This window comes from Pleurodeles waltl, chromosome 4_1 (assembly GCF_031143425.1).
Source record: "Pleurodeles waltl isolate 20211129_DDA chromosome 4_1, aPleWal1.hap1.20221129, whole genome shotgun sequence".
NCBI lineage: Eukaryota > Metazoa > Chordata > Amphibia > Caudata > Salamandridae > Pleurodeles > Pleurodeles waltl.
In genome coordinates this window covers 858,122,748-858,150,300 of record NC_090442.1, presented here as the reverse complement: position 1 = coordinate 858,150,300, position 27,553 = coordinate 858,122,748, and the positions used below count along the sequence as shown (strand labels likewise).

The window sequence follows — 27,553 nt, the reverse complement described above, 5'->3', positions numbered from 1 at the left end:
CCAGTGGCGCATCGCAAACTCTCAGGCGCTCCTAGCGCGATATGACAGAGCCCATTGGGACGAGATGCAGCATCTCATCGAGCATCTACCCAAAGAATTTCAAAAACGGGCAAAACAAGTGGTTGAGGAGGGACAAAACATCTCCAATAACCAAATACGCTCCTCTATGGATGCAGCGGACACAGCTGCAAGAACAATAAACACCGCAATGACCATAAGAAGGCACGCATGGTTGCGCACATCTGGCTTTAAACCGGAAATTCAGCAAGCAGTGCTCAATATGCCGTTCAATGAAAAACAATTGTTCGTACCCGAAGTGGACACGGCAATTGAGAAGCTGAAAAAGGACACTGACACAGCCAAGGCCATGGGCGCACTCTATTCCCCGCAGGGCAGAGGCACTTTCGGAACCTTCCGCAAAACAACCTTCAGAGGGGGGTTTCGGGGTCAGGCCACACAAGCCAGCACCTCACATTCAACACCGTCCACCTACCAGGGACAGTACCAAAGGGGAGGCTTTCGGGGCCAGTACAGGGGAGGACCATTCCCTAGAAACCGGGGAAATTTCAAAGCTCAAAAACCCCTACAACCAAACAGTGACTCACAAGTCACTCAACCCCTCCACACAACACCAGTGGGGGGAAGACTAAGTCAATTTTACCAATCTTGGGAGGAGATAACAACAGACACTTGGGTCTTAGCAATTATCCAACATGGTTATTGCATAGAATTTCTCCAACTCCCTCCAAATGTCCCACCAAAACCACAAAATATGTCAAAACAGCATTTAGACCTTCTGGAACTAGAAGTCCAAGCATTACTGCAAAAGGACGCAATAGAATTGGTACCATGTACACAACTAAACACAGGAGTTTACTCACTGTACTTCCTAATACCAAAAAAGGACAAAACACTGAGACCAATCCTAGATCTCAGAACACTAAACACCTACATCAAATCAGAACACTTTAACATGGTCACGCTACAAGACGTGTTACCACTGCTAAAGCAACAAGACTACATGACAACCTTATATCTAAAGGACGCGTATTTCCACATACCGATACATCCCTCGCACAGGAAATACCTAAGGTTCGTATTCAAGGGAATACATTACCAATTCAAAGTGTTACCGTTCGGTATAACGACCGCACCAAGAGTATTTACAAAATGCCTAGCAGTAGTTGCCGCACACATCAGAAGGCAGCAAATACACGTATTCCCGTACCTAGACGATTGGCTAATCAAGACCAACTCCCTAACAAAGTGTTCACACCACACAGATTATGTCATACAAACCCTCTACAAACTCGGTTTCTCCATCAACTATGCAAAATAACACATTCTGCTGTGCAAAACACAGCAATACTTAGGAGCGACAATCAACACAACAAAGGGACTAGCCACTCCAAGTCCACAAAGGGTTCAAAATTTTCACAAGGTTATACAAGCCATGTATCCAACACCAAAAATACAGGCAAAGATAGTATTAAAGCTCCTAGGCATGATGTCCTCATGCATAGCCATTGTCCCAAACGCAAGACTGCACATGAGGCCCTTACAACAGTGCCTAGCATCACAATGGTCACACGCACAGGGTCACCTCCTAGATCTGGTGTTGATAGACCGCCAAACATACATCTCGCTTCTATGGTGGAACAGTATAAATTTAAACAAAGGGCGGCCTTTCCAAGACCCAGTGCCACAATACGTGATAACAACAGATGCTTCCATGACAGGGTGGGGAGCACACCTCAATCAACACAGCATCCAAGGACAATGGGACGTGCATCAAACAAAGCTGCATATAAATCACCTCGAATTGTTAGCAGTATTTCTAGCGTTAAAAGCATTTCAACCCATCATAACTCACAAATACATTCTTGTCAAAACAGACAACATGACAACAATGTATTATCTGAACAAACAGGGGGGAAGACACTCGACACAGCTGTGCCTCCTGGCACAAAAGATATGGCAATGGGCAATTCACAACCACATTCGCCTAATAACACAGTTTATTCCAGGAATCCAGAATCAGCTAGCAGAGAATCTCTCTCGAGATCACCAGCAGGTCCACGAATGGGAGATTCACCCCCAAATCCTAAACACTTACTTCAAGATTTGGGGAACACCTCAAATAGACCTATTTGCAACAAAGGAAAACGCAAAATGCCAAAACTTCGCATCCAGGTACCCACACAGGCAGTCCCAAGGCAATGCTCTATGGATGAACTGGTCAGGGATATTTGCGTACGCTTTTCCCCCTCTCCCTCTCCTTCCATATCTAGTAAACAAATTGAGTCAAAACAAACTCAAACTTATACTAATAGCACCAACATGGGCAAGACAACCTTGGTACACAACACTACTAGACTTGTCAGTAGTACCCCATGTCAAGTTACCCAACAGGCCAGATCTGTTAACACAACACAAACAACAGATCAGACATCCAAACCCAGCATCGCTGAATCTAGCAATCTGGCTCTTGAGATCCTAGAGTTCGGACATTTAGACCTCACCCAAGAATGTATGGAAGTCATAAAACAAGCTAGAAGACCATCCACTAGACACTGCTATGCAAGCAAATGGAAAAGGTTTGTTTGCTACTGCCATAATAATCAAGTTCAACCATTACACGCATCTCCAAAAGATGTAGTGGGTTACTTACTACACTTACAAAAATCAAATCTGGCCTTCTCTTCCATTAAGATACACCTCGCAGCAATATCTGCATACATGCAGATTACCTATTCAACTTCTCTATTTAGGATACCTGTCATTAAAGCGTTTATGGAAGGCCTGAAAAGAATTATACCACCAAGGACACCACCTGTTCCTTCATGGAATCTACACATCGTTTTAACAAGACTCATGGGTCCACCTTTTGAACCCATGCATTCTTGCGAAATACAATTCTTAACCCGGAAGGTTGCATTTCTCATTGCCATCACATCTCTAAGAAGAGTAAGTGAAATTCAGGCGTTTACAATACAAGAACCTTTTATCCAAATACACAAAAATAAGGTAGTCCTAAGAACCAACCCTAAATTTCTACCAAAGGTTATTTCACCGTTCCACTTAAATCAAACGGTAGAACTACCAGTGTTCTTCCCACAGCCAGATTCTGTAGCTGAAAGGGCACTACATACATTAGACATCAGAAGAGCACTAATGTACTACATTGACAAAACAAAAGAAATCAGAAAAACAAAACAACTGTTTATTGCATTTCAAAAACCTCATACAGGAAACCCAATATCAAAACAGGGTATAGCCAGATGGATAGTTAAGTGCATCCAAATCTGCTACCTTAAAGCAAAGAGAGAGCTGCCCATTACACCAAGGGCACACTCAACCAGAAAGAAAGGCGCTACCATGGCCTTCTTAGGGAATATTCCAATGCACAAGATATGTAAGGCAGCCACATGGTCTACGCCTCACACATTTACTAAGCACTACTGTGTGGACATGCTATCCGCACAACAAGCCACAGTAGGTCAAGCCGTACTAAGGACTTTATTTCAGACTACTTCCACTCCTACAGGCTGAGCCACCGCTTTTGGGGAGATAACTGCTTACTAGTCTATGCACAACATGTGTATCTGCAGCTACACATGCCATCGAACGGAAAATGTCACTTACCCAGTGTACATCTGTTCGTGGCATTAGTCGCTGCAGATTCACATGTGCCCACCCGCCTCCCCGGGAGCCTGTAGAAGTTTGGAAGTTATCTTCAACATTTGTACATTTGTAAATATATTACTTAAACCTTAATTGGTACATACTTATTCATTCCATTGCATGGGCACTATTACTAACACAACTCCTACCTCACCCTCTGCGGGGAAAACAATCTAAGATGGAGTCGACGCCCATGCGCAATGGAAGCAAAGGAGGAGGAGTCCCTCGGTCTTGTGACTCGAAAGACTTCTTCGAAGAAAAACAACTTGTAACACTCCGACCCAACACCAGATGGCGGGCTATGCACAACATGTGAATCTGCAGCGACTAATGCCACGAACAGATGTACACTGGGTAAGTGACATTTTCCTTTTCCTCACATTTCGGTGATGGAAAGTTCTGGAATCTGAGAGGAGCCACAAATTTCCTTCCACCCAGCATTCCCCAGAGTCTCCTAATAAAAATGGTACCTCACCTTTGTGGGTAGGCCTAGTGCCTGCGACGGGAATAGATCACACAATGGTCAATGTTGGTCCTTACTTGAAGGCAACTGTTGACCCTGGGGCGATCCTTTCCTGAGGCAGGCACTAGGTAGGGGTACTCAAGTGGGGTAGCGTTTTTATCAGGACAGGTGGGGAAACACTGGGTGGTAGGAATTTTGTGGATCTCAGCATATTCCTGTAGTATGTGTGACCGAAATTCAAGACAAAATTGAGTTTTTATTCAACATTCAACTTTGCAGTGTATTCTGGGTAAGAAAATTCAGGTAATTCACACAAGTCACACCTCTGTGGACTCTCCCTGATGTCTAGTTTCCAGAAATGTCTGAGTTTGTTAGGTTTCCCTATATGGCCGCTGAGCCCATGACCAAAAACGCAGGTGTCTGCCTTCACAAAAACCAGTTTGTTTTGCCATAGATAATTTTGATGTCTCCACAATATGATTTGGGCGGTGGAATTTGGGGCTGAACTAAATTGGGGAGCTCCCAAGAGAGCACTCTCTGTGCTTGCCGCCGCATGCACCTGCTCTCTGGATTGGGCTAACCCGCTATTGTCCCGCTGCACAGACTGTGCTTGCAAAGGGACAGCAGGACTGTCCTCATCATCTCCCTCATAATCAATGGAAGAGGAGATATCGAATGGGAACTCCTCCGACTGAAAAATCACTCCCAGAGTCTGCGCCATTGTCCTATCCCTCAGATGCTGTCTCAGTATCTGCTGTCTCAGTATCTGCTGTCTCAGTCTCTGATCCTACGTTAGAGCTGTCCTCTATAACCCGAGAGGGCTTGAGCAGCAGTCATCCAACGAGATGCCATCTCTGCTACTGTTGCTCTAAAGCACTAGCCTACATAGACTGTCACAAAATTGCTGGTGGGTGTGTGTAATACGCGCAACAGTAGAGGCCACCTTATCTTCGCTTCTTTCCCTCAATCAGCACGTTCTTTGAAGACACTAAAAAAAAAACACTATTACTTCACCTTGTCACATACCAATCATCACAGTTTTTAGCACTTCTAGCACCCAGTCCAACAATCATTGTTGGTGCTCCCACTCCCATGACCTTCTCCTCGGATTACCTCACTACCACTCAGCAAAATTGCCCTTCATCTCTCCATAGCGCCCCCCCCCCCCCACACACACACACACATACATACATTTAATTTGTATTATAGCGCAGGTGACGGCTGACTTTACTAATCTACTCAGCTATTTACATAAAATACAGATTTGATCTTTGCAGTAGGCATATAAACCTTCTGCGCTAACCTTATGGCATAAAAACTGCCACTAGACAAAAGTCAGACCCCTTTCTAGCAGAAACATAATCACAAGACTTAATTGACTTTTTTATTGCTGCCTAAAAGCTACATTTGAAACTCATCAGTTGAAGTATGTGCATTGCTTTGAAGACTCAAGCTGCAACTGCAAGAGAACTGGTGGTAAAAAAAAAATATATATATATATATATATATATATATATATATATATATACCTAGATATGTATCGATCTATCTATATATATATATATATATATATATATACCTAGATATGTATAGATCTATATATTTTTTTTAATAGCTGTATGGTTTCCATTGGGGGCCATAGTGGCCCCCCCAGGGAAACTCTAAAAAAAAATTATTGCCCCCACAGGGGGTCGCCCTGCTCATGGGCGACCCCCCCGTCAATTTATTTCTTTTTTTAAAATGTCTTTGTTTTAAAAAAAAATGTAAACCACTGGATCGTGCCCCCCTCCTCCCCCCCCCAGGTAAACCTACCTTTAAAAAAAAAAAAAAAAAAAGTCCCCATTGGTGCAGCCCGTTTTCCGAGGGGGCTGACCCCTACATCCCCCAAGTGAAATCCCTGGTGTCTAGTGGGGGTTTCGGGCCAGGAAACCGGTTCAGGAAGGCCTTGTTTCAAAGGGGAGTCTCCCCTTTCAAACGAGGCCTTCTCAAACGTCGGGAAGGCCGTTTGGGCCGGTTTTCCCCACTGGAGCTCCGGTGAAGAAAACAGATAGCGACGTCAGCTTGTAACAAAGGGGATGGAGGGGGGGCAGGGGGAGACATGGAAGATCTTCGTGTCTTCTGTTTTTTTTTTTTTTTTTAAATAAACAAAACCCTCAGGTGCGCAACGCACCAGAGGAATTTTTAGCCCCCTCATTGGTGTCTGCCACTGGTTGTGACCTGCACCAGGGAGGTAGTAGAGCGGACCTCTGCCAATGGCCGAAACCCGCACTGAAGCGGTTAAGGTAGTATTAGCCTCCTCTTCTGTGCTTTTTGTAAATTACAGTTTCGAGTCATTCGTTGGATATGCATCTGAGGGGCAAAGCATTGAGCATCAAAACCTGTACTTTGCGGTACCAGTGATCTTTTTTTAAAGAGGATCCAGTTCCCAAAGTACATCAGAGCGGTGCTTCTATGAAAGACCTCAGTTAAATAGGCTGGTGCATCCTGAAGTAGGATCATGTGTCAAACTTCCCAAGAGGTTCATTGCCCTTTTAGCTTGACAAATCCCAGAGTCTTGACAGCAATTGCTTTGTGCAGAAGTACTTTATAGTTTCAGCAGCTGTGCTGTTCTCAATATTATACTGGTGTACCAAGAATGGCTTCTTTCGGGAACTCAATACCCTGCTCCCCAAACGTATATTGGGCAATGGTCTCTGCCGGATTGCCTTGAAGTTAAAACTGCCTGTGGTAAGAGGTGGATTAGGCACCCCTTCATTTGAGACCTATTTTCTATTGGCCCAACTGCAATGGGTATCCTGGTGGATAGCCAACTGCAACCTTGGAGAAACATGCCACCACTCCTCACCCCTCACTTCAACTGCTGTTAGAAAATTCCTACTCCAGCGGGCACCATCGAACCCCCTCCCGCACTCTCTGCAAGTGCAGGTAGCCTACAAATATCTGGCCAGAACATGCACTCTGCCACAACACATCCTTCCATATTCCCCAGGGTTCCCTCTGCAGGTCTTCCACCCTACTCAGGTGTAAACACAGCCTCAACACTACATAGCTGGCAGGATTGCTCCCTCACCATGGCCACTGATCTATTTTTGGGTGGCCACCTTATCCCCTATGAACAGCTTCAAGCTGACTTTGACCACCTGGCTGGGCATTTCCTTACTTAACGCGAACTCTATAACACTTGCCCCACACTCTGGCGGACTAGAGACCAAGAACCCCTGCCGCACACTGTACTGCAGACGCTTCTCACCATGGGAGAGGGTCGTCACTTGATTACTTGGCTTTATAAAGAAATCCGTAGTCACACCAGCATTTCCCTGGGGTCCCTTAGAAGTACATGGGAAGAAGACATACGGGGGGTGCTAAATGGTACAGAATGGACCCAGGCATTTGCATTCCCCCATACCACGTTCAAAAATAGCCAATTCCATATCCTGCACCGCACATACTTGACACTGGCACTACTCAACCGCTACTGCCCCACAGCAGACCTGCACTGTCCCCACTATAATTTGGAAAGTGCAGATTTCCAACACATGGTATGGCCCTGTCCTGCCCTGACCTCATACTGATGAGATATACATGCCACACTGCGTGAAGTCACTGAGCTCACTGACATACACTTAGAAGGCATGCGTCCTTGGTATCTTGTAACATAGGAAGAAACACATTGCCCACACTTGTTTCGCTGGCTTGGCTCTGGTTATGGTCAAGAGATTACTTATATTGCACTGAAAGGTCCCTTCTACTCCACCATTGGCAGCCTGGCAGGGTGCTGTATGCAACTTGGGACTGCCCTTCGCTACAAAGAGGCGCTCAGTATCCGCAGGTGTCCTGTATCCCCTGAATGGGACACAGTATTGACACAGGTCCTACATCGCGCATCCCAAGTCATTCTGTCTCTGTGAACATGATGTCTAGATTTCTTCACTCCATATACCCACCACATGCACTATTTCTATAGATGTCTGTAATGCCCATCACCCCCATGCTTCACTTCCATTCAGTTCCTTGCCAACTCTTGCTCTACATTTCCACTGCGGAACAATCCTTCAACCCCCACCTTGCAACTCACCTGTATTGTTACCGACATACCACATGCCCTACTGCCTGGCAAATCGACCTCATACACCATGCCTATCTCCAGATCCACCATAACTTTTTGTCCACATAAGCTATCCACGCCAAATCTGCGTCTTTTTTTTCCAACATCCTAGGGATTCTAATGGTACCCAGAGTTTGTGGTTTCCCCTGGAGGAGACAAAGAAAATAGCCAAAATACAGTGAAAATTTAGTTTTTTCCAAAAAAATGGGAAAAAAGGGCTGCCGAAGAAAGCTTGCGTTTTTTTCCCTGAAAATGCCATCAACAAAGGGTTTCTGGTGCTGAAATCACTATCTTCCCACCTTTCAGGAACAGGCAGACTTGAATCAGAAAACCACATTTTTCAACACAAATTTGGCATTTTACTGGGACATACCCCATTTTTACTATTTTTGGTGCTTTCAGCCTCCTTCCAGTTAGTGACAGGAATGGGTGTGATCCCGGAAAGCTAAACATTTCTGAAAACTAGACAAAATTCTGAATTCAGCAATGGGTCATTTGTGTAGATCCTACAAGGTTTTCCTACAGAAAATAACAGCTGAAATAAAAAAATATTGAAATTGAGCTGAAAACAGCCATTTTTCTTTGTTTTACTCTGTAACTTTTTCCTGCAATGTCAGATTTCTGAAAGCAATATACCGTTTTGTCTGCTGGACTCTTCTGGTTGCGGGGATATAAAGGACTTGTAGGTTCATCAAGAACCCTAGGTACCCAGACCCAATAAATGAGCTGCACCCTGCAATTGGTTTTCATTCTATACTGGGTATACAGCAATTAATTTGCTGAAATATGAAGAGTGAAAAATAGGTATCAAGACAACCTTTGCATTTCCAAAATGGGCTCAAGATAAGGTTTTGAGGAGCAGTGGTTATTTGCACATCTCTGAATTCTGGGGTGCCCATACTAGCATGTGAATTGCAGGGAATTTCTCAAATAGACGTCTTTTTTTACACACTCTCTTATATTTGGAAGGAAAAAATGTAGAGAAAGAAAAGGGGCAATAACACTTGTTTTGCTATTCTATGTTCCCCCAAGTCTCCCGATAAAAATGATACCTCACTTGTGTGGGTAGGCCTAGCGTCCGCGACAGGAAATGCCCCAAAACACAACATGGAGACATCACATTTTTTGACAGAATACAGAGCTGTTTTTTGCAAAGTGCCTACCTGTAGAGTTTGGCCTCTAGCTCAGCCGGCACATAGGAAAACCTACCAAACCTGTGCATTTTTAAAAACTAGAGACCTAGGGGAATCCAAGATTGGGTGACTTGTGGGGCTCTGACCAGGTTCTGTTACCCAGAATCCTTTGCAAACCTCAAAACGTGGATAAAAAAACACGTTTTCCTCACATTTCAGTGACAGAAATTTCTGAAGTCTGAGAGGAGCCACAAATTTCCTTCCACCCAGCGTTCCCCCAAGTCTCCTGATAAAAATGATACCTCATTTGTGTGGGTAGGCCTGGTGCCCGCGACAGGAATAGATCACACAACGGTCAATGTTGGTCCTTACATGAGGCAGCTGTTGACCCTGGGGTGATCCATTCCTGACGCAGGCACTAGGTGTAGGCACTCAAGTGGGTAGTGTTTTTATCAGGACAGGTGAGGAGTCACTGGGTGGTAGGAATTTTGTTTATCCCAGCATATTCCTGTAGTTTGTGTGACAGAAATGCGAGAAAAATATCGTTTTTATTCAATATTTCAGCTTTGCAGGGTATTCTGGGTAAGAAAAGTTTGGGGAATCCACACAATTCATATATATATATATATATATCTATCTACATAGATATATCTATAGATATATCCATGTACATAGATATATCTACATAGATAGATATATCTATATATATATATATATATATATATATATAGATCTACATATATAGAAATCTATTTTTTTTAGTTGTTGTATGGTTTCCTTGGGGGCCAAAATGGCCCCCAGGGAAACCCTACAACATCTATAAAAAAAAAAATTGCCCCCACAGGGGGTCGCCCTGCCCACGGGCGACCCCCTGTCCTTTTATTTTTATTTTTATTTAAAAAAAAAATTAAAAAAAAATGTTTCCCGGGGGGGTGGGGGGGCACCTACCTTTTTTTTTAAAAAAAATATGCCCCCGGGTGGGGGCCGGCCCGTTTTCCGATGGGGCCGACCCCCCCCCCCCCCCCCCCCCAAGTGAAATCCCTGGCATCTAGTGGTGATTCCTGGCCCTCGCAGCAGAAGGCCTCGTAAGAAATGGGAGAGAGTCTCCCCTTTCTTACGAGGCCTTCTGAAAGTGTTTCCTGGCCCCCAATCGCAGCTGTGCTGACGTCACAAAGGGGTGGGGGGGGGGGGGAGACACGGAAGCTTCCGTGTCTCCCTGGGTTATAAAAAAAAATCCTCGGGGCGACGCACCCGAGGATTTATTAACCCCCCTCCCTGGTGTCGGCCACTGGTCGTGACCCGCACTAGGGAGGTAGTGCGGGCGTCGGCCAGTGGCCGACGCCCGCAGTGAAGGGGTTAACATCATGGGGGACTTAATTGTTGATTTCTTTCCCAATTGGTAAGCATGCTACTCCTCAGTGTCCCCTACTGTATGTTGTTTTTGGTATATGTTTGCCTTTCGTTCTTGCTGTAAAATTATGTCTCATAATGCACAATTCTAAAAAACATATTTAAAAAAAACTTTTTAATGCATTGCTATATGCTGTATGGGCCTCCAGACCAGAAAGACTGTTTTCTCAATGGTAATAGCCTGCCCCAGGCCTACAAAAAGCTTTATATAATGTTTCATTATATAGGTACTCCTTGCATCGTGAAAAGTTTTTGCTGTTTGTCAACCTCAAACTTCTCAGCTGAAGGAGACACCAAACAATGTTGATGTTTTCAGAACTTTAAAGTTTTACCTGCAAGCTATATTACCTATTTGAGTTTTCGCTAAACTCTGGATGCCTCATTATGATGTCTTAAGGCAATAAAGGAACATTTCCGTTGCTAGGTGAATAGTCATGTGTATCTTAAAACACTGGAGAAAAAATGGTTATGCACATCGGATTCTTAATGATCATTTCACCATAGCTGAGACAGAACTGGCCTACCAGAATTGAATACCAGTTACTATTTTTTGTAGGGCCGTACTGTAGGCCACTGTGAATGCTTTATGCACTCACTCATTGGATGTATAATTGGCAAAAATATGCAATAGTCTGCAAGAATTTTTTTTCACAAATTGTTGCAGCATATTTGATATCCCTCTAACCGTGTTATAAGCTCTAAATCTGACTCCCAGCCAACGGGGAATTGATAAGAGTCACAGGATAAAGGAAAATTCAATCAGTAATGAAAACATTATTCAATTTCAATAAATCATGAAAGTGTAAATATAAACTTATCGGTGTGACAGTATTAAAATTTATCCCAAACACAATAAAAGAAAAATGAAAAACACCTTGCCACTCACAGCACAATATTAAAATTTTAGTAAAAACCCCAGAGCCAAATGGAGGTTCTGTACAACATAAATCATTTAAAAAAATACGCTGTTTACCAGCACCTGGGCCATTTTACAAGGGTACATTCACAGGGACACGAACGTTAATTTCCGTAGCAATCTCAAAACAGCATTTATCCATAACACTTCCTAATCAAGAGAGCCCTCCTGATGAAATTAAGAAGAGCGTGGCAAATTTCATACGACTCCAATGAATGCAAAAGTCTAAGGCCTGCTTGATATGAACTGGGCCTGAATAATCTCAATAAGGGGAGCAAAAATGCTGATCTCAAATAATGATAAAGTGAACAGAAAAATAAAAAAATAAACAGTAGATTGCTTCGGTGTGTTGTCACCTTCTTCCCTCATACTTGGGATCGCTGGCACATTAAGTGTAGTAGGTTTAAATGAGACAACCTCCAAGGCAGGATCATGGGCCAAGTGTGAGCTTGAGTCAACCGAGCCTGGGGGACACATGGAGTGATGGCAGTCAGTCAGTTAGTCCCCTCTAGGTTGGCTAGAACAGAGAAGCGATTGTTGAAACAAAGCTGTGAAGCGGGTGCATGAATTACCAGGTGGCCCGAAAACATATGTTTAGTAGGAAGGCCTCCATGCGGACCCCTCTGTGGGGCATAAAAATAGTCCAACATAACACTCTCATTCGACTATTAGAGTGTGACAAATGACTTAGTGTGAGTAAAAGCTGCCTCACCAGCCCAGGTATTCTGAAGTTGACGACCACACAATCTCTGCCCGGTATTACTGGATTGATGGCCAATGCTCGATACTCACCTGACTGTAAGTATCTCATGTGGAAGATCCCTTGCCCACCCTGCATTAGATCTAAGCCAGTGTATAACTTTATATTTCAAGGTGTCTTCCTGTTCCATCATCCCTTTAGGTACAATAGGGACATGGTCCAAGATAATAACCTAGGGGGTTGAGTCAGGAGGAAGATGTAAGGGTGAATGAACTGGGTGACTGATGGCTGACCTTACAAGGGGCACCTCTGGACTCGAGGGGCAGGCCCCATTTGGCTGAGGCCCTTTCTTATTTAAAGTGACAACTTCAGGGTCAGGAACTGATCATGTCTTGGCCATCCCCTTGTGCTGCATTTGACCACTTGTGGGCTTGGAATGAGTGATCCCCAAAGACCCTTGGGTTCTGGAGTTAAGTTCAACACAGTGTTCCCCCGATGGTTAGGCGGTTGATGGCCATTCAGAGCAGCTCTTTCCTCCAAACCTTGTTCTAATTTGGCAAAGAGATCCTTTCTGAGGGCAAGTACTAATGATTCTGTTTTGCTAAAAATTTAATGACAAGGCTTAACAAAACCTCCTAAGTGAGTGATAATTCCACCTTGAGTCCCGGCATTTACAGGAAGGTCACCTGGAACGCCAAAGTTCAAAGGCTGGTCGCAGGGCTTCCTTATGTAAGCGGCTGCTTATTACACCTACTCCTTTTTGACAGTGGTGAATCTGAGCAGGAACTGGGAACAGCAACAGAACCTGTAGATGGTTTACCATGTGAGTAATATCTTCCCAAGGTCCGCGCACCAAATTGCCAGTCCCCGGATCATTGCCACTAATATGCGTAGCAGGCCTGGATGCGTAAATTTGACTTGTATAAATGATGTCCGATACCCTGCTGGTATTAATTGAATCATTGGGCAGTAACATCACTCCTTCACCAGGTGCCTTTTGATCCCCAAGGGTCTTGTGAGATGGTTAGACACAAAGAAGACCTCTTTACAGGAGTAATCTTTCCTTCAACCCATCCGATTTCAGTGTTAAAAGTGCTCATTACCCTCGAACAATTAATTAGCATGGGAGTTGTGTTGGATAAGGTGTGAGCAGCCACTGCCGGTTACCCTTGAGGACCCTGAGCCTTGCAAATTTCTTTTGCCCATAGTCGTGTGTGGGGGGAATGTGAAAAAAGTCAGCTGGTTGACTTTATAATTATTCTGTATGGTTATCCCACAAATCTTACCTCCAGTTTTCATTAATGGACCAGATGAAAGAGGGGTGGCTCAGCCTTGTCTGGCCGCAGATGGGCCCGGGCAGCACCCTGGCACGTTCCATGCAGCATGAATTGAGGATTTGCTTTACAGCACTGTAGCCCCACCAGGTGCAGAAAGCTCAAAGGGTCATCTCAGTGTGTCCAGGGTCTTGCTGGAAGATGTAGTCCTTCCCAAAATGACGGTGCGAGCAGGCAAATTATAACCCGCACAGTGGAAACTCAGGATGCGCTTTATAGCACTGTAGCCCCACCAGGTGCAGACAGTTCAAAGTCCCCCTCCAGGAACCCAGGTGATTGCTGGAGGATGTAGTCCTTCCAAAAAGAATGGTGCGAGTAGGGATATTATAATCGGCGCAGCAGGAACTCAGGACATGCTTTATAGCACTGTAGCCCCAAAAGGTGCAGAAAGTTCAAAGGGCTATCTCAAGGGGGCCAAGGTCCTTGCTGGAAGATGTAGTCCTTCCCAAAACGATGGTGCGAGCAGGCAAATTATAACCAGCTTAGCGAGAACTCAGGACGTGCTTTATAATAATGTGGCCCCACCGGTGCAGAAAGCTCAAAGGGCCAACTCGGGGTCCAGAAGCTTGCTGGAAGGTGTAGTCTTTCCCAAAACGATGGTACAAGTAGGCAAATTATAACCAGCGCAGCAGAAACTCGGAATTCGCTTTATATCGCTGTAGCCCCACCAGATGCAGAATGTTCAAAAGCCCGACTCCGGGGGCACAGGGGATTGCTGGAAGATGTAGTCCTTCCCAAAACAATGGTGCGAGTAGGGAAATTACAATCTGCGCAGCAGGAACTCAGGGCATGCTTTATAGCGCTGTAGCCCCACTAGGTGCAGAAAGTTCAAAGGGCCATCTCAGAGGGCCCAGGGGCTTGCTGGAAGATGTAGTTCTTCCCAAAACGATGGTGTGAGCAGGCAAATTATAACACATTAATTTCAGGGTAAAGCTGGTACTCCCAATCCATCTTCTGCCTCCCTCTTTTTCCTTCACATCACTTGTTCTGCCATGCGTTAATTTAGCATATTCTGCACTCATAGCTAGAGATTACACAAATTTCCACAGCTTTTAAAGAGTCAACATAGGCCGATTTAATGTAGCTTTTTTGGCAATATTTCTACAGCAAATGTCCTTCGTTTCAGGATCTATTCCTATATGCATGCTAGTGTTAAAGATTCCGTTCAGTGAAAGCACGTTACTTGGCCTCCATATAATGACCCTTCCAACAAGGAAGAGACTGATTTTAAAAGCGGTTGGAGTTTAGTTTTGAAGCAAAGAAAGCTCTTATAGGGCCAGTGGCGTAGCTTGGGTTGTCAGCACCCGGGGCAAGGCTTGTCAGCACCCGGGGCAAGGCAAGTAATTTGCGCCCCCTAACCTGTGGATTTTAGCACTCGAGTCCCCCCCCAGATGTTGCGCCCGGTGCGGCCGCCCCCCTGCACCCCCCACGCTACGCCACAGTATAGGGCCTCAACAGACACCCTTAATGCATTATAGTGGACTCTGTGGTACTTTCAAATGGAGAATGTATCTGGAGTTATATACTGCGCCTGGGTTTGTAGAAATTGTAAAGAAGTGGGATGGAAGAGCAAAAGCATTGCATGTTGCCGGTATCAGAGTAAAGGAAAGGTCCTTATATGAAATTACCAAAAGGGGATTAGGACAATCCCAGAGCAGTTGCACTGGGGGGGAACAGCTCATTAAAGATCAGGATGTGGCTGTGTTTTGGGAATGGAGGGTTCAGGAGAGGGGAGAGGGAACTCATCTTGGGCAGGACAAATAATATAACTAGTTTATGATTTAACGTTTTGTGTTTTGAGTATTTGTGCATTTTACACCACATCAGCCCTTTTCTTTTATTTGCTCAAACAGTTGCCAATGCCTGTGCTTTTATTCAAGCTTCTATCAGTTTTGCCAACTTTATGTATCTTGACCTTAAAAAGAACACTTATTGGCTGATACTGGGGTTTAATCTTCGTAGAAGAAACAGAACAGCTGAGCTTTTCAAAGGCAAGATCTGTTGTCCCGGCTTGCATTGAAAAACTAGAGCTGAATACTCTCTGCTAAAATGCAAAAGGATTGTTAAGACTTGGATCTCTATGCACTATGGGAGTGGTTTTTTTCATAAACATTAACTTCTACTCTGTATTTACTAGGAGACCCGTAAGTTTGCACATTGCAGTCAATATAATTGTCATAATAATGAGATGTAACTTATCACATCTTGCGCTGGTCATATTCATGATGATGGTCTGATAGAATTAGCAAACTCAAGCATTTAAATGGAAGATGAGTGATGTATTGAGCAACCCTCTTCAACTGTAATAGGTTATCAGAACACTTTTAGTTTCAGGGATATGACACAAAAGGTTTCTAATCAGTAATTAGTGGAATAATAATAAACATAACCGTGACATTTTGGAGTGTAAGAGGAAAAACTAGAATGCTGTTAGTCAGTATAGTTGTGCATTTAGAGTACTGGCATAAACCCAGCAGGGGATAGATTTACCCGCTCAGTCTGTTAAAAAGATGTGGTCCAACACTGAGTGATGGAAAGAACAAGTAGAAAAAAAGTACCAGTACGCAGCAAAAGGATTAAAGCAGAAATGATACTTCACTATTAGTGACATAGTTAACATGAACTATATGAGGTAAATAAAGGTTTGAAGTAGAATATTGAAGATGGAAAGATCGACATGTAAAGTAGTATACCCAGTTTAACACATAAGATGATTCAGATGTTGAATACAACTAGGCTCTTCACCCTAATTGAATTACATAAAAGAATTATCAGAAAAGCTCATATAACCCAAAGTGGTCTCTTTGCTAATATTGCAATTAACAAGTTAATATAAAGCCCTGATACTAACACTTCTTATTTATTGGAAAAAAGGAATGATGAGCCTGCGGACAAAATTAATTTGATTTTCGAATAAGTGACACCGCCCATAAGAAAACATTAATTAGAATGTGGCTTTTGCAGCAGACATCTTATCCCATTCAAAATGCAAGGCTTCCAGACATTTCTACTTGTCTAGCAAATAGATTAGCAAAGCTTGTGCTCGCCTTAAGTAGGCTTGACCAGATAAGCTTCTGCAAATATAGGGTACCACATCCATTATGTACGAAGAAAAGTAGATGTATTGATTTAGCTATAAGAGACTCTACTTAGCACTTGATCTGGAGGAGGTATCTCATCCTTTTAGATTGTAAATTGCTGTAATTGGTATGTCCAAACGTGGATTATGGTGCTGAATCTCAAAATGCATCATGGAAAATAGCGCAGAAACAAAAATAAGCAGTACATTATTCATTCTATAGGGTACTGTTGATTAAACCATTCATTCAAACAAATTGGAAATTAGCATCTAATGAAGAGAAGCTATAAAATGGGAACACAAATTGGCTTTTGTTTCAGACAAAATTACATCAATATTGATTTGAACATTCCTCTCAAAATAAGAGAGAGAATCAACCCGTTCCTCAAGATTTCAGGATTACAAATACACTTTGCAAACCCAGGGTCCATTAACATATCTGGTTTAAAAGTGAAGAGGAAAAAATAAACATGAAATGGTTCTAAAGGTTGGTTAATATTCTGAAATTATATTGAAAGCTTTATATGTAATACTTATGCAGTGGGAAAAATAGCTGCAATATGTTTCACTTAATAGCCTCTATTAATTTTGAATGTCTTTTAGAAATGATAGTTTTGTACCCTATCTAATCTAGAGAAACTGTTGATTTGTTGAGTATAAAGAAAGGCAGACTCATGAAATCAAAAAGACAGGCACCCATGTGTGACATACGTGGGCGGATTGAATCAATAGAGGTGCCCAAAAGTATATTTTTATGGGGAACTTAGTGATTAGTATTGAACAGGAGGGTGTAGCAAATATGTCTAATCTTCGAAATTGAGCATATACCTGTAATATGTCTGATTCTACCAATGCATATTTAAAAATAGATACAATTTAAATTTTAAGTTCACTTGGTGCAGTTGAGATAATTATCTAGCATATGAACTTTAATATGAAGAAAGAGTTAAAAAAAAAAAAATTACTTTGGTGCCTACACTGTTAAACATTCATCCGGCAGATCTAGGAGTAAAAGATAAGCTTCCATCCTACCATTGAACAAATGATATTGTATTCTTTTCAGTTATGTACTTTCTTTTTTGCCAAATCATGATTGATAATTTGGCAATAAAAATCAAATGCAAACCATAGAATTGTTATTGGCTTTGGGTAGGGCCTCTGATCCAAGAGGAAAATTTATGAAAATCCTCATAACCAGAAAAGCTGTCCAATACTTTTTTTTTTTGTTTGTTTGTTTTTTACCTGAAAGTTAAGTTTACATAATCTATAAAACCAGATAAATACATCATTACTAAATAGCTAAAAACATCTAAAATTGCTAGGTCTTAAGCTAGAATAGCCTTTAAAAACCTTCTCAAAGCATATTACATCAGGGAACTCCAAGTTTAAAAGAAGCAAGATTGCCTCACTGGAGCTTCCAAATTGAATTATATATTGCATATAGGAAACGTTTTGAGTATCGTTTTCTGGGACTCAACAAGAAATTTTGTAAATCTACATCTTCTGAAAGGAGACTGATGTGTTCTTCTGCAGCTGTTGATGTGGAAGATCTTAACTATTGTTTACAAAGTTTGCCCCTGCTGTATGTTGTCACAATACCAGAGGGTTGTGTGATGACGTAACAAAGGTCCGGTCTGCTCGCTCTAAAACCCTCTGTGAAGTTAACAAAATGTGCATGACAACCATTTGTGTCCACTGGCTACAATAACCATCCTTTGATACTTGAAAGTGATGAATCAAAGTTGTTGCCCTGAACCCAATCATTGAGCTATTCTACAGTTACATTTAAAATCTTTTTGCAATTATCAAATTTAGCTGGTTAGAGAATACTAGGATTCATTTATTTTATTTTTGCCAAGCCTAAATAAGTCATTTCTTGTGTGGTGTCACTGAGAAATCTAATTGGTAACAGAGTAGCATGCTCTAAATAAAGCGTCCTCCCCTGTATTTGCCAGTCTTTTGTTCCCCACACACTCGAAGTCAGTCGCCTTTATCCGATACTCATAGCCTTCTTTAGACCGCTTGGAAACAAAGGAATCTGAATAAATCAATTTGGTGTCTGTTAGCAAAACTTTCCATGGTTTGGGGGAAAATAAGTGAGACTCCGCATCTTTAACATCATGCCCAGTAAAATAAGAAAACTTTTATGTATATGTTTTAGCACTCCCCACTGGTGGAGTTAGACAATGTTTCTTCTGTGTGCAATTATAAACTATTCTTGGGATACCTGGTCGGTGTAGAATACGAGGTCCCTAATGGAGATAACAGAACATTTCCCCATAATTTGCAGTGTTTGTGTAAACATCCTCAATTTCAAATAAAGTATAATATTGAAGCTCAGAAAGCATATAATCAACTGGTTTTACATCCCAGTCATTAGAAACAACCCCGCTGTAATAATATCATTCATTGATATTTTAAAACCATACAGAATTTGAATCATTTTTGTAGGGCCAAAGATATCAAATGGCACTTTATTCCAAACAATCCTGTTAGGAACTGGAACATCTAAAATGTTCACAAGGGACAAGTCTCTTTGGACTTTGCTGCTGAATTGGTAAATTAGGTTGAAAATCCTTAGCTATTATCACACAGAGTGTTCAGGAAGTTAATGACCATATATCAGCAGAATCAATAACAAAAACCAATCCAAGGCACAAAGGTGAGCAAAGTCAGAAGTATCCACAGAAAATACCATAGATGAACCAAATAGGTATGTTTAAGCCAAATGTAGAGCTTACATGCTTTTTGATACAGGTGCTGTAGATGGGGCTGAAGAATTTGAAGAAAACTAGTTAATGTTGACAAAATAACCAGAAGCAGCCTGTGCAAAAACCTGGAGTCAGTACAGGTGAAAGTGAACTAGTAGATGTATCCATTAGTGGTTTGTTACAAACGATCCCATCCGTTTTTGTTACATTTGAAGAGTGCATATCTAAATTCTGGACATCCCTGGTTAATGAAGTGGTGACAGGAATCAGCAAAGGTTAATTCTCTGCCCTCCCCATGCATTGGGAAATAGTTTCATCATTGTTGAGTGCTTGAAGTGGTAACTCCTGAATGGTAGCGAGAGGGGTACAGGAACTACTGAGGAGTCCACGTTGTCTACTTTGAAGGATTGGCCACATGGTGCAGTTTGATGTTGTCAATTCAAACAAAGTAGTTTTCATTAGAACCAGGCAGTGGTGGTAGAATTACAGTTCTGGTACCTTGCATTCCCTGAGGAACCTTTACTCTGTAAGATGGGCCAAACTTCTTCTTTTTGAGTATCTTTTCACAAAGTAGATCCCCAGCTTTAGGATTCCAGCCTGTTGTTGGTGGCAAATCCCTCATTCCCATGGTGGTGGCATGTGCAGATGAATTTTCATTACTGAACTGTTGTAATCCCTGCAAGACAGTGACATATTCCTTCATGTCAAAAGGTGTTACTGCCACCAGGGCCATCAAGATCTAGGACTTACATAGGTATCCCAAACAGGACTTCGAAAGGGTTAGGTTCTCATAAAGACCTTCCGGGCAGATTTAGTGCTCTCTGGACTCCATACAGATGATGTGGCCAACTATGAGCTGAACCTAATACTCTAGCTGTTAATCAAATTTCCCTTGGTATGATAGGGGGACGAGAAGTGCAGTTCAACACCCATCATGGCCATGGTGTCCCAAGCAGGACCCTGGTCCGTATGGAATGCTGCAACTGCATATGTCCCTATGAAAGCTTGCAAATCTTTAATAACAGTTAGAGCCTCAGCTGATCATTGTGGCCACACCTATAGGAATCCGGAGCATGAATCTGCTGCAACAAGAATATATTTGTATGCACCACCTGGCAGTAAGGGTCCACAGTGGTCCAGGTACACACATTGTACCTCGTCCCAGGGTGCATGTTTCCGGTCCAGAAAGGACCTGGCCTGGCAGTTCGGGCTGGACTGTTCCCGTGGGGAACAGGGTCAAGACTGATTTGCATATGGCTGGGTCCAAACTGGGGTGGCATGGTGAGCAAAAGAACAATGGGTTAAACCTAGATCTGTGAGTGAGGTTGAGTGTTTGAAAAGTTTCAACACTCCATCATCCTTTTGTGTTGCTGTAGTTTCAATCGCCTTCTAGCCCTTAGCCCATAAACTAAAGCGGTGGTCAATCATTTAGTGTCAATGTTTGAAACCTCCTTGTTCAATGGGCACCAGCTTATTGGTCTGTATCCACTGCTTTATGAAACGTAAGATGGCTTTAGAATATAACTAAATCCCAACATCAGTAAAGCTTATCAAGCAGACATTACTAGCATCTGCTGAGTCCTTCTTAAATATAGGCTTTATTACAGCCCCTTTCCAGCTACCCGAGAAGTTCCTAATTTTGTTACAGCAATAAAACTCTTTTTTAAAAAAAAAGTTAGCCCACCATTTTGGATTGTAAGGTAATCGCTAGTAGGTTATCTGGTCCTGTCACCTTTAGAAAAGTTATTATTTTTCTTAGTGAAATATTACTTAAATAAGATACGCGCTCGTCTGCCAGGACTGCACACCTTGTTGGTTCTATTAACTTCTTGCAAGAATTACCTATTTAGATTTAGATTGTTGGGATACAGTTTTAGATGCATGTGTTTTGTAGGACACATACATCTTGCAGTCTTTTTCTAATGATTTCTAATATTTTCCACAGTGTAACAGAATTGGTGTGCAAAAAAGCAAGACTCCTCCCCAAACTCATATTTCCGACTTTTTAAATCTATGTGGTTAATTTTGATTGGTAATCCCTGTACCAGTGCTGTCCATTAAAAAATACATTTTTTAAGTATTTGGGTTTTTTTTTACAATGAAGGTAATAAACAATGTTTGGGTTTATCCTACTGTCATGCTAGCACAAAACACTCTTTTGTTGTATTTTAAATAAAGAAAATATGTGTATTGAGATTCAAATACCATATTCCAGACCAGTCTCAAACAGTGCACATGCTAGGCAAAAAAAAACTAAATTTATTTTTACTTTTTCATTTGATTTTTAAAATGAGATTTAATCAGTTAAGTCTGTTGGTAATTACTATGAAAATAGTGATCTTGTGGTATACTTTTGTATACTTTATACTTTGGATAGACATGCAGTCAATCCAACTTGTTCAAGGGGTTTTAATGACCAAACAGGTGCTTCTTGTTTTTAAAGTACATTTATAATGTTTTTTATTTAGTTTTTTCTAGTTTTGAATGTGAGGATAAAATGTAGTCCTGTTAATTGTAGCCCAACACCTTTGTACTGACCTTAACTCCAATATTTATATACAAGCTCGCTTCCACACAATATGAGGGTAATAAGCGGGTATCTAGACTAATTTACTTTCAGACTCCTCATCTCATTTAAGAGTACTACCATTGGGTCCAAGTGTAACTCTAAGCTCTTAACATGTTTTATTTTTGCCATCACATCTTCATTGAATATTTACATCTTAACTACATGGCTACCAAATAGATAAATGCCTTCTGTTTGCAAACCTGCTCTTCAGCAGGATATCTCGGATTATTTCCTTTCCCTAAACTTTTGTATAGAGGCGATTCCTGTCTTTTATCCATGATTAGCACTCTGAATTTGACTGATATGTTTGTCATGTTGCTGTTTGCCGTTAATGTTTCGTAGGGGCTGCCTTCTAAACTGATCATTTATTTTATTTGAAACGCTGTTTTGTTGCGCTAAAAAATATATTTTTCTAATTTAGGGTTAGGAAGTAAAAAGCATCCTATCCATTTTCTGGTACCACATGGACTATTTCCTGTAAAGAATCCCCCAACGCTAAATTATAGTGAAGTTCTTTTGTGGTTTGAAAGCTTCAAAGAAGCCAAAATTGAAGGAATAGTATGGCATTGCAAAGATGGAGCATTGATAAAGGTGAGTAAATCTTATTGGATAATAATGGTCTTTTTTGGTAAGTAAAGAAGGACAAGGAAACAAAGCAAACAGAAACCTGCAGTCTGTTTTAGTCCTTAATATTGTTGTGCTCTGTTGTGCAGACGTTCATAATTCTTTAGTTTCCCATTCATTAGAAACATAAACCTTTTTGTAGATGTGTTAACATGAAATTGTCCATGTTATCATTGGCTTTTACTTTCCAATAAAGCAAGCAACTCTATTTCAAAGGAGAGCATGGATAATTTTGTTTTACTTTTTTGTTCTGCTTGAGACAGTTGTATAAAAACTTAGACACCCCCTAACCATGATTTGATAAACTTTGTTAAAGATAAGCAAGTAATAACACTGGTTTTCAGTGACTCATATGAGTGAAGCATGTTTTAGAATGTGTTTATAATGTATTTTTATAGTCACAAGTTATTAATTGTCACTATTGGTATTCGGGGATGCATGAGACATAATATATTGTGTTCTGTCTGTAACTTGAAGTTACTGTAAATATTCTTTTAATTTGTACATGTTCACACTCCGCAACCTATACCTTTTACACAACAACTATAAAACATAAGTGTATTTTTATAGATCCTAGTGTCCTGAAGAAGGCCAATTAAGCATTTTGGCTGGATAGCTGGATGAAACATGTTGACCAGAGAATTGCAGTGGCAACCATAATAAATTTAAATTTGCTGTTTACCTGGTAATTTTAGCTTCATACAACTCTTGATACAAACCTTTAGAATATTCTGGTCTTCAAAAAGAAAAGCTCTCCACCAGGGGCCCATTCAGACAGTATGCTACCTGCTGTGAATGAGGAGTGGACTTTATGATGAAGAATGCCATCTTTGGGGCTTGCGGGCTTTGCGTCCTGAAAAAGAGATGCCTTTTGAACAGGAAAGGCTTCCAAGAAGAAACTCCTTATAAAGATTTTCCATATCTTTTATTTTTGATCTTATATAGACCTGCAAGTTGTTCATGTGTAGTGCAAAGGTTATGATGAACTAGTATTTACTGAGTCATTTCTGTCATTTTTTCAAGTTCATAATACATTAATGCCAACTGTGTGAAATGCAGCATATGATAATAATCGGAAGGTAAAATGACATAGTTATTCTGAGATCTGCATGCACACTAGGGTTGTCTTTGTATTCCTCATTTGTCTATCAACTGAAAAAACTGTATGGAAAGATCCTTTCAGCCTACAAATATTCCTGATTGGGTGGTTTCGCTTTTTCAGCGATACTGCATAGTTCTATTTGTACAAAACAAAGCCGTAATGAGAGAGGCAATATGAGAATCCAATGTTATTCAGTCATGCTTTACAGATGAAGAATGTGAAGTCTCATGAAGTAGTAGTAGTAGCAGTGGTCACTTTCATCACTGTCTTCTTATGGTACTGATAGCCTACTAGTACAGCCATCTTGAATCCTTTTGTCCCTCCCGCTGGACCAGAGACAGAAAAATCTGCCTAAACTATGCTTAAAGCCTACAGTTGAACAATTTAAAAATGTGGGGTGGAGAAAGGGGGCGGGGTACAGCGTTTTTTGTCCAGAGAGTTCTCCGCATCAATAAATGTACGTAAAATAAAATTCACATAAAATCTTTAGCATATTCTGTGGTTATCCTGAAAATCTGTTATAAATGTCGCCCTCATGGGCTGATGTTAAACAGACGTTTTTGAGCAGGTCATATCTTCTTACCTGATGTTTGTGTCACGCGAATTAGCATACTTTATAGTTTCTTTTTTATTGGTATTGGGTGAGCAACATGTTATGGTTGAAAACTGTTCAAGAGAAAATATGTAGAGGCTTACACAAGTTCCCAAAAGCTCAGTGAGAAGTTTCCTAACTACTGTGAATGAAAGTTTCAGTTCTATAAGGAACAAAGAGGCAAAGACTTTCTTTTAATAGAATTCACAACTACGGAGTAAAAACTACAGGTCCCAACCTTCTAGTGTGGCAGTAACAAAGACATGGTCAGAATAACCAATGACCATCCATAACAGAGTGTATATATGGATATTCTTCTCACCCACTAGCTTTTTTTCATTGAGCTTGGAAAAGCCATCCGTTTTCATCCTGGTTATTTCTTCTCCGACGCAGGAGAATTAAAGTAAATAATGTATTGCAATCTTCACAAGCATTGAGGTACGTAATTCATCATAAAACCATTGACATTAATGAGATCACATTATCAGTTTACAACACCTTATACCATTCAGTAGATTGAAGAATATAACCAACGTTTTAGAAACAAGATATAGCCCAACTGAGGGGGGATCTAGAAATCTCATAGCTCTGGGTGGGATAATATTTGCCTGTGTTTAATTAGTAGAATTAAAAATTTCCTTCATGATAGCTAGGAAATGTTTCATTCTGTAACAGAATCTAAAGCTTAGATTATGCTTATTCAAAGCTTTCTTACTATCAACATTGCAGTTTCAGGGACCACTTTGAAATAAAACTTCTTGAAAGAGGACCAGTCTGCTGTCCTGATAATATCCTCTAAATTAGCCCCCAGTGGAAAAGCCTGGGATTCTATGGCACTTCTGGAAGAAATTGTACTGTGGGAAGTGTGAATGTTAGTTGAGAAGGGTAGCTACCAACCTCAGTTAATAATCAGTCTTTGTCCGGGTGAACCACTAATGTCACTAAATAGCGACTGCAAAGAACAGGCTTAATTTAGAGGCAATGTATAAACTATTTATGCAGTGCTAAATTAATAATAAAGCCGGATGCAAAACAATAAAAGTCCCAAACGATATAGAAAAATAGAGTAACATTTCATAAACATAGCACCACCAAAATGACAAAAATCCAATACGGGCAAAAGGAAATATGAATTTTAAAAGTTTTTTAAGTAGAAATAACAGCAAGAAGAACAAAGTGCCCATCATTACTAATGGTCTCTGTAGAACAGGATCTAGGCGCAGTTTGACGCTAACTGTGAATGAGCCCTAACTAATGGGTTACCGTTCCTGGAGGTAACCCTACACATGCTGGACATTTTCATGATGGCCTGTGGGCTGGGGAGGGTGTATAGCGAGTGTAGTGTGTTAATCTTAGTGACCTCTCACATTTAACACCAGTCCAGTTTTAGGCAGTTCCTGTGCCCACAACTACCTCAGTCTGGTAGAACAAAGCAGAGTTTTCAGCCAACAGGCATGGAAAACACAAGAATTGTTTTGGCTCCTGGCTTTCGGCCTTTGAAGTGCACCTCAAATGCTATCTGTAAATCTTGCAGGCTGTGACACTTTAATGTCAAAAGGAAAGCCCTCTGTGACTGGAGCCTGACTGGCTGAGAGACCAAAGAAGAGCCCTTACCTGTATCAGCTGACATTTGCCTGTGACAGGGAAGTGCCGCCCAATGTCATTTGAAAAAAAAAAAAACTGCAGACCTGTCAACCAAGATGTGACATTCAAGCAGGACTTGCCACTTTGATATCAAAAGGATCCTACCACCCTTCTCCGCATATTCTGTCAGGTTCTGATGGTTATCCCTGCCTGTTCAGGTTCTTCCTCTCCTGAGCAAATTCACCACTGTTTACAGGGGTGTGGAATTCCCATAGCCCAGTGGTTCCCAAACTGTGCGCTGCGGCACCCCGGTGCGCCGTTAGAAGTTGCCAGGGGCGCCGCGCGCAATCTTGAAAACATGACACACTTTTAGAAAAGAATAATGCGCGCAGTTTTTACTAGCTTATGTTGTGCGGTAAAAATGATTTTCCAGCCGAGAAACTCAGTTACTCCCGATAATTCTTCCTACATTTCCCACTTCCCCCTTTGCTTCCTCTCTATTATTTCTCAGACTGCTGCAGTCCGTGGGGAGGGAGGATTGCTCGGTGGTGCTTGTATGGCAAGTTGGTTTTCAGCATGGGGGAGTTACATGAGCCCCACCTGTCAACGTATTGCCGTCTGCAGCATGGTTTCACCCAGCAGCGGGATTACGTCGTTTTTAGAACCTTCGGTCTTGCCAGGCGTGCTGCAGTTCAGAAGAGAGCACTGGGGTGTTATTGCTACCCTCATTATAGTGCGCACATCGTCAAAAACCGGTTTTGTTGAATAATCTGGTAATTATCTTCTGATATAATCCATGCTTTCAGATTGGATACATTTTGAATGGTTTTCTTCATGCTGTGCTCAAGATTGATTTGCTCCAGGACTGCTGAAGATGTTGATTGCAGTATTTTACATGGGGCCTGGCATATCATATGAAGTAACAGCATTAGCTTTCTAGAAAGGTCACCTTTTTCTGGCCAGTTACTAAAGAAGTGTAGAACCCTGTTCATAACCCAAGTCCTAGTGTACTGAGGTATCCTATCCCAGTCAATCTGATACCTCCCATGAGCTTGAAAACCAAAAACTGAAATCCTGCTGGGTTCCCTTCTACATTACCCTCCCAAAGGACCAATATCTTTCTCTATACAGCAACTAAACCAAGCCGGCAAGGCTGATCCATATCTTTTGCGAGTACTTGATGCTCAGGATTGCTGTATGATAAAGACAATTCCTTGGCATCATTATCATCTTAGATTGTAATTCTCCTTTCCATGAGTACGAGAATGTTGGCCATGATTGTTGTATCTCTTCCCTTGGAAACGGATATATGCCCTGGTGATGTGGTAGAATAACTGGAAGATAGCAAGACCTTTCGGGAAGTGCAGGGAAACATGCTCGCATACTCCAAACTGGAGTGAAAAGAATCATTTCAGCTAGTTGTCTCCTGTTTGAGCTGTAAGCCGGGTTATCATCCTGAAAGATGGGAAGGTGTTGTTCATCCCCTCAATTCAATCTAGTAAAAAAGCACCCACCTGAGACTCGTATAGGTCTGGCCTGTAGCAGAA

The 27,553-nt window shown here is 41.7% G+C and overlaps 1 protein-coding gene across 2 annotated transcripts in view; it reads left to right on the top strand.

Moving 5' to 3' along the window:
• The window catches only part of RLIG1 (RNA 5'-phosphate and 3'-OH ligase 1), a 204,438-nt gene that overhangs the window by 90,951 nt on the left and 85,934 nt on the right, over positions 1–27,553 (top strand). For both annotated transcript variants that reach the window (XM_069229620.1, XM_069229619.1), the window contains exon 6: positions 22,526–22,695. In XM_069229620.1, the coding sequence (XP_069085721.1) occupies positions 22,526–22,695 (170 nt within the window). The remainder of the gene's footprint in view (positions 1–22,525; positions 22,696–27,553) is intronic.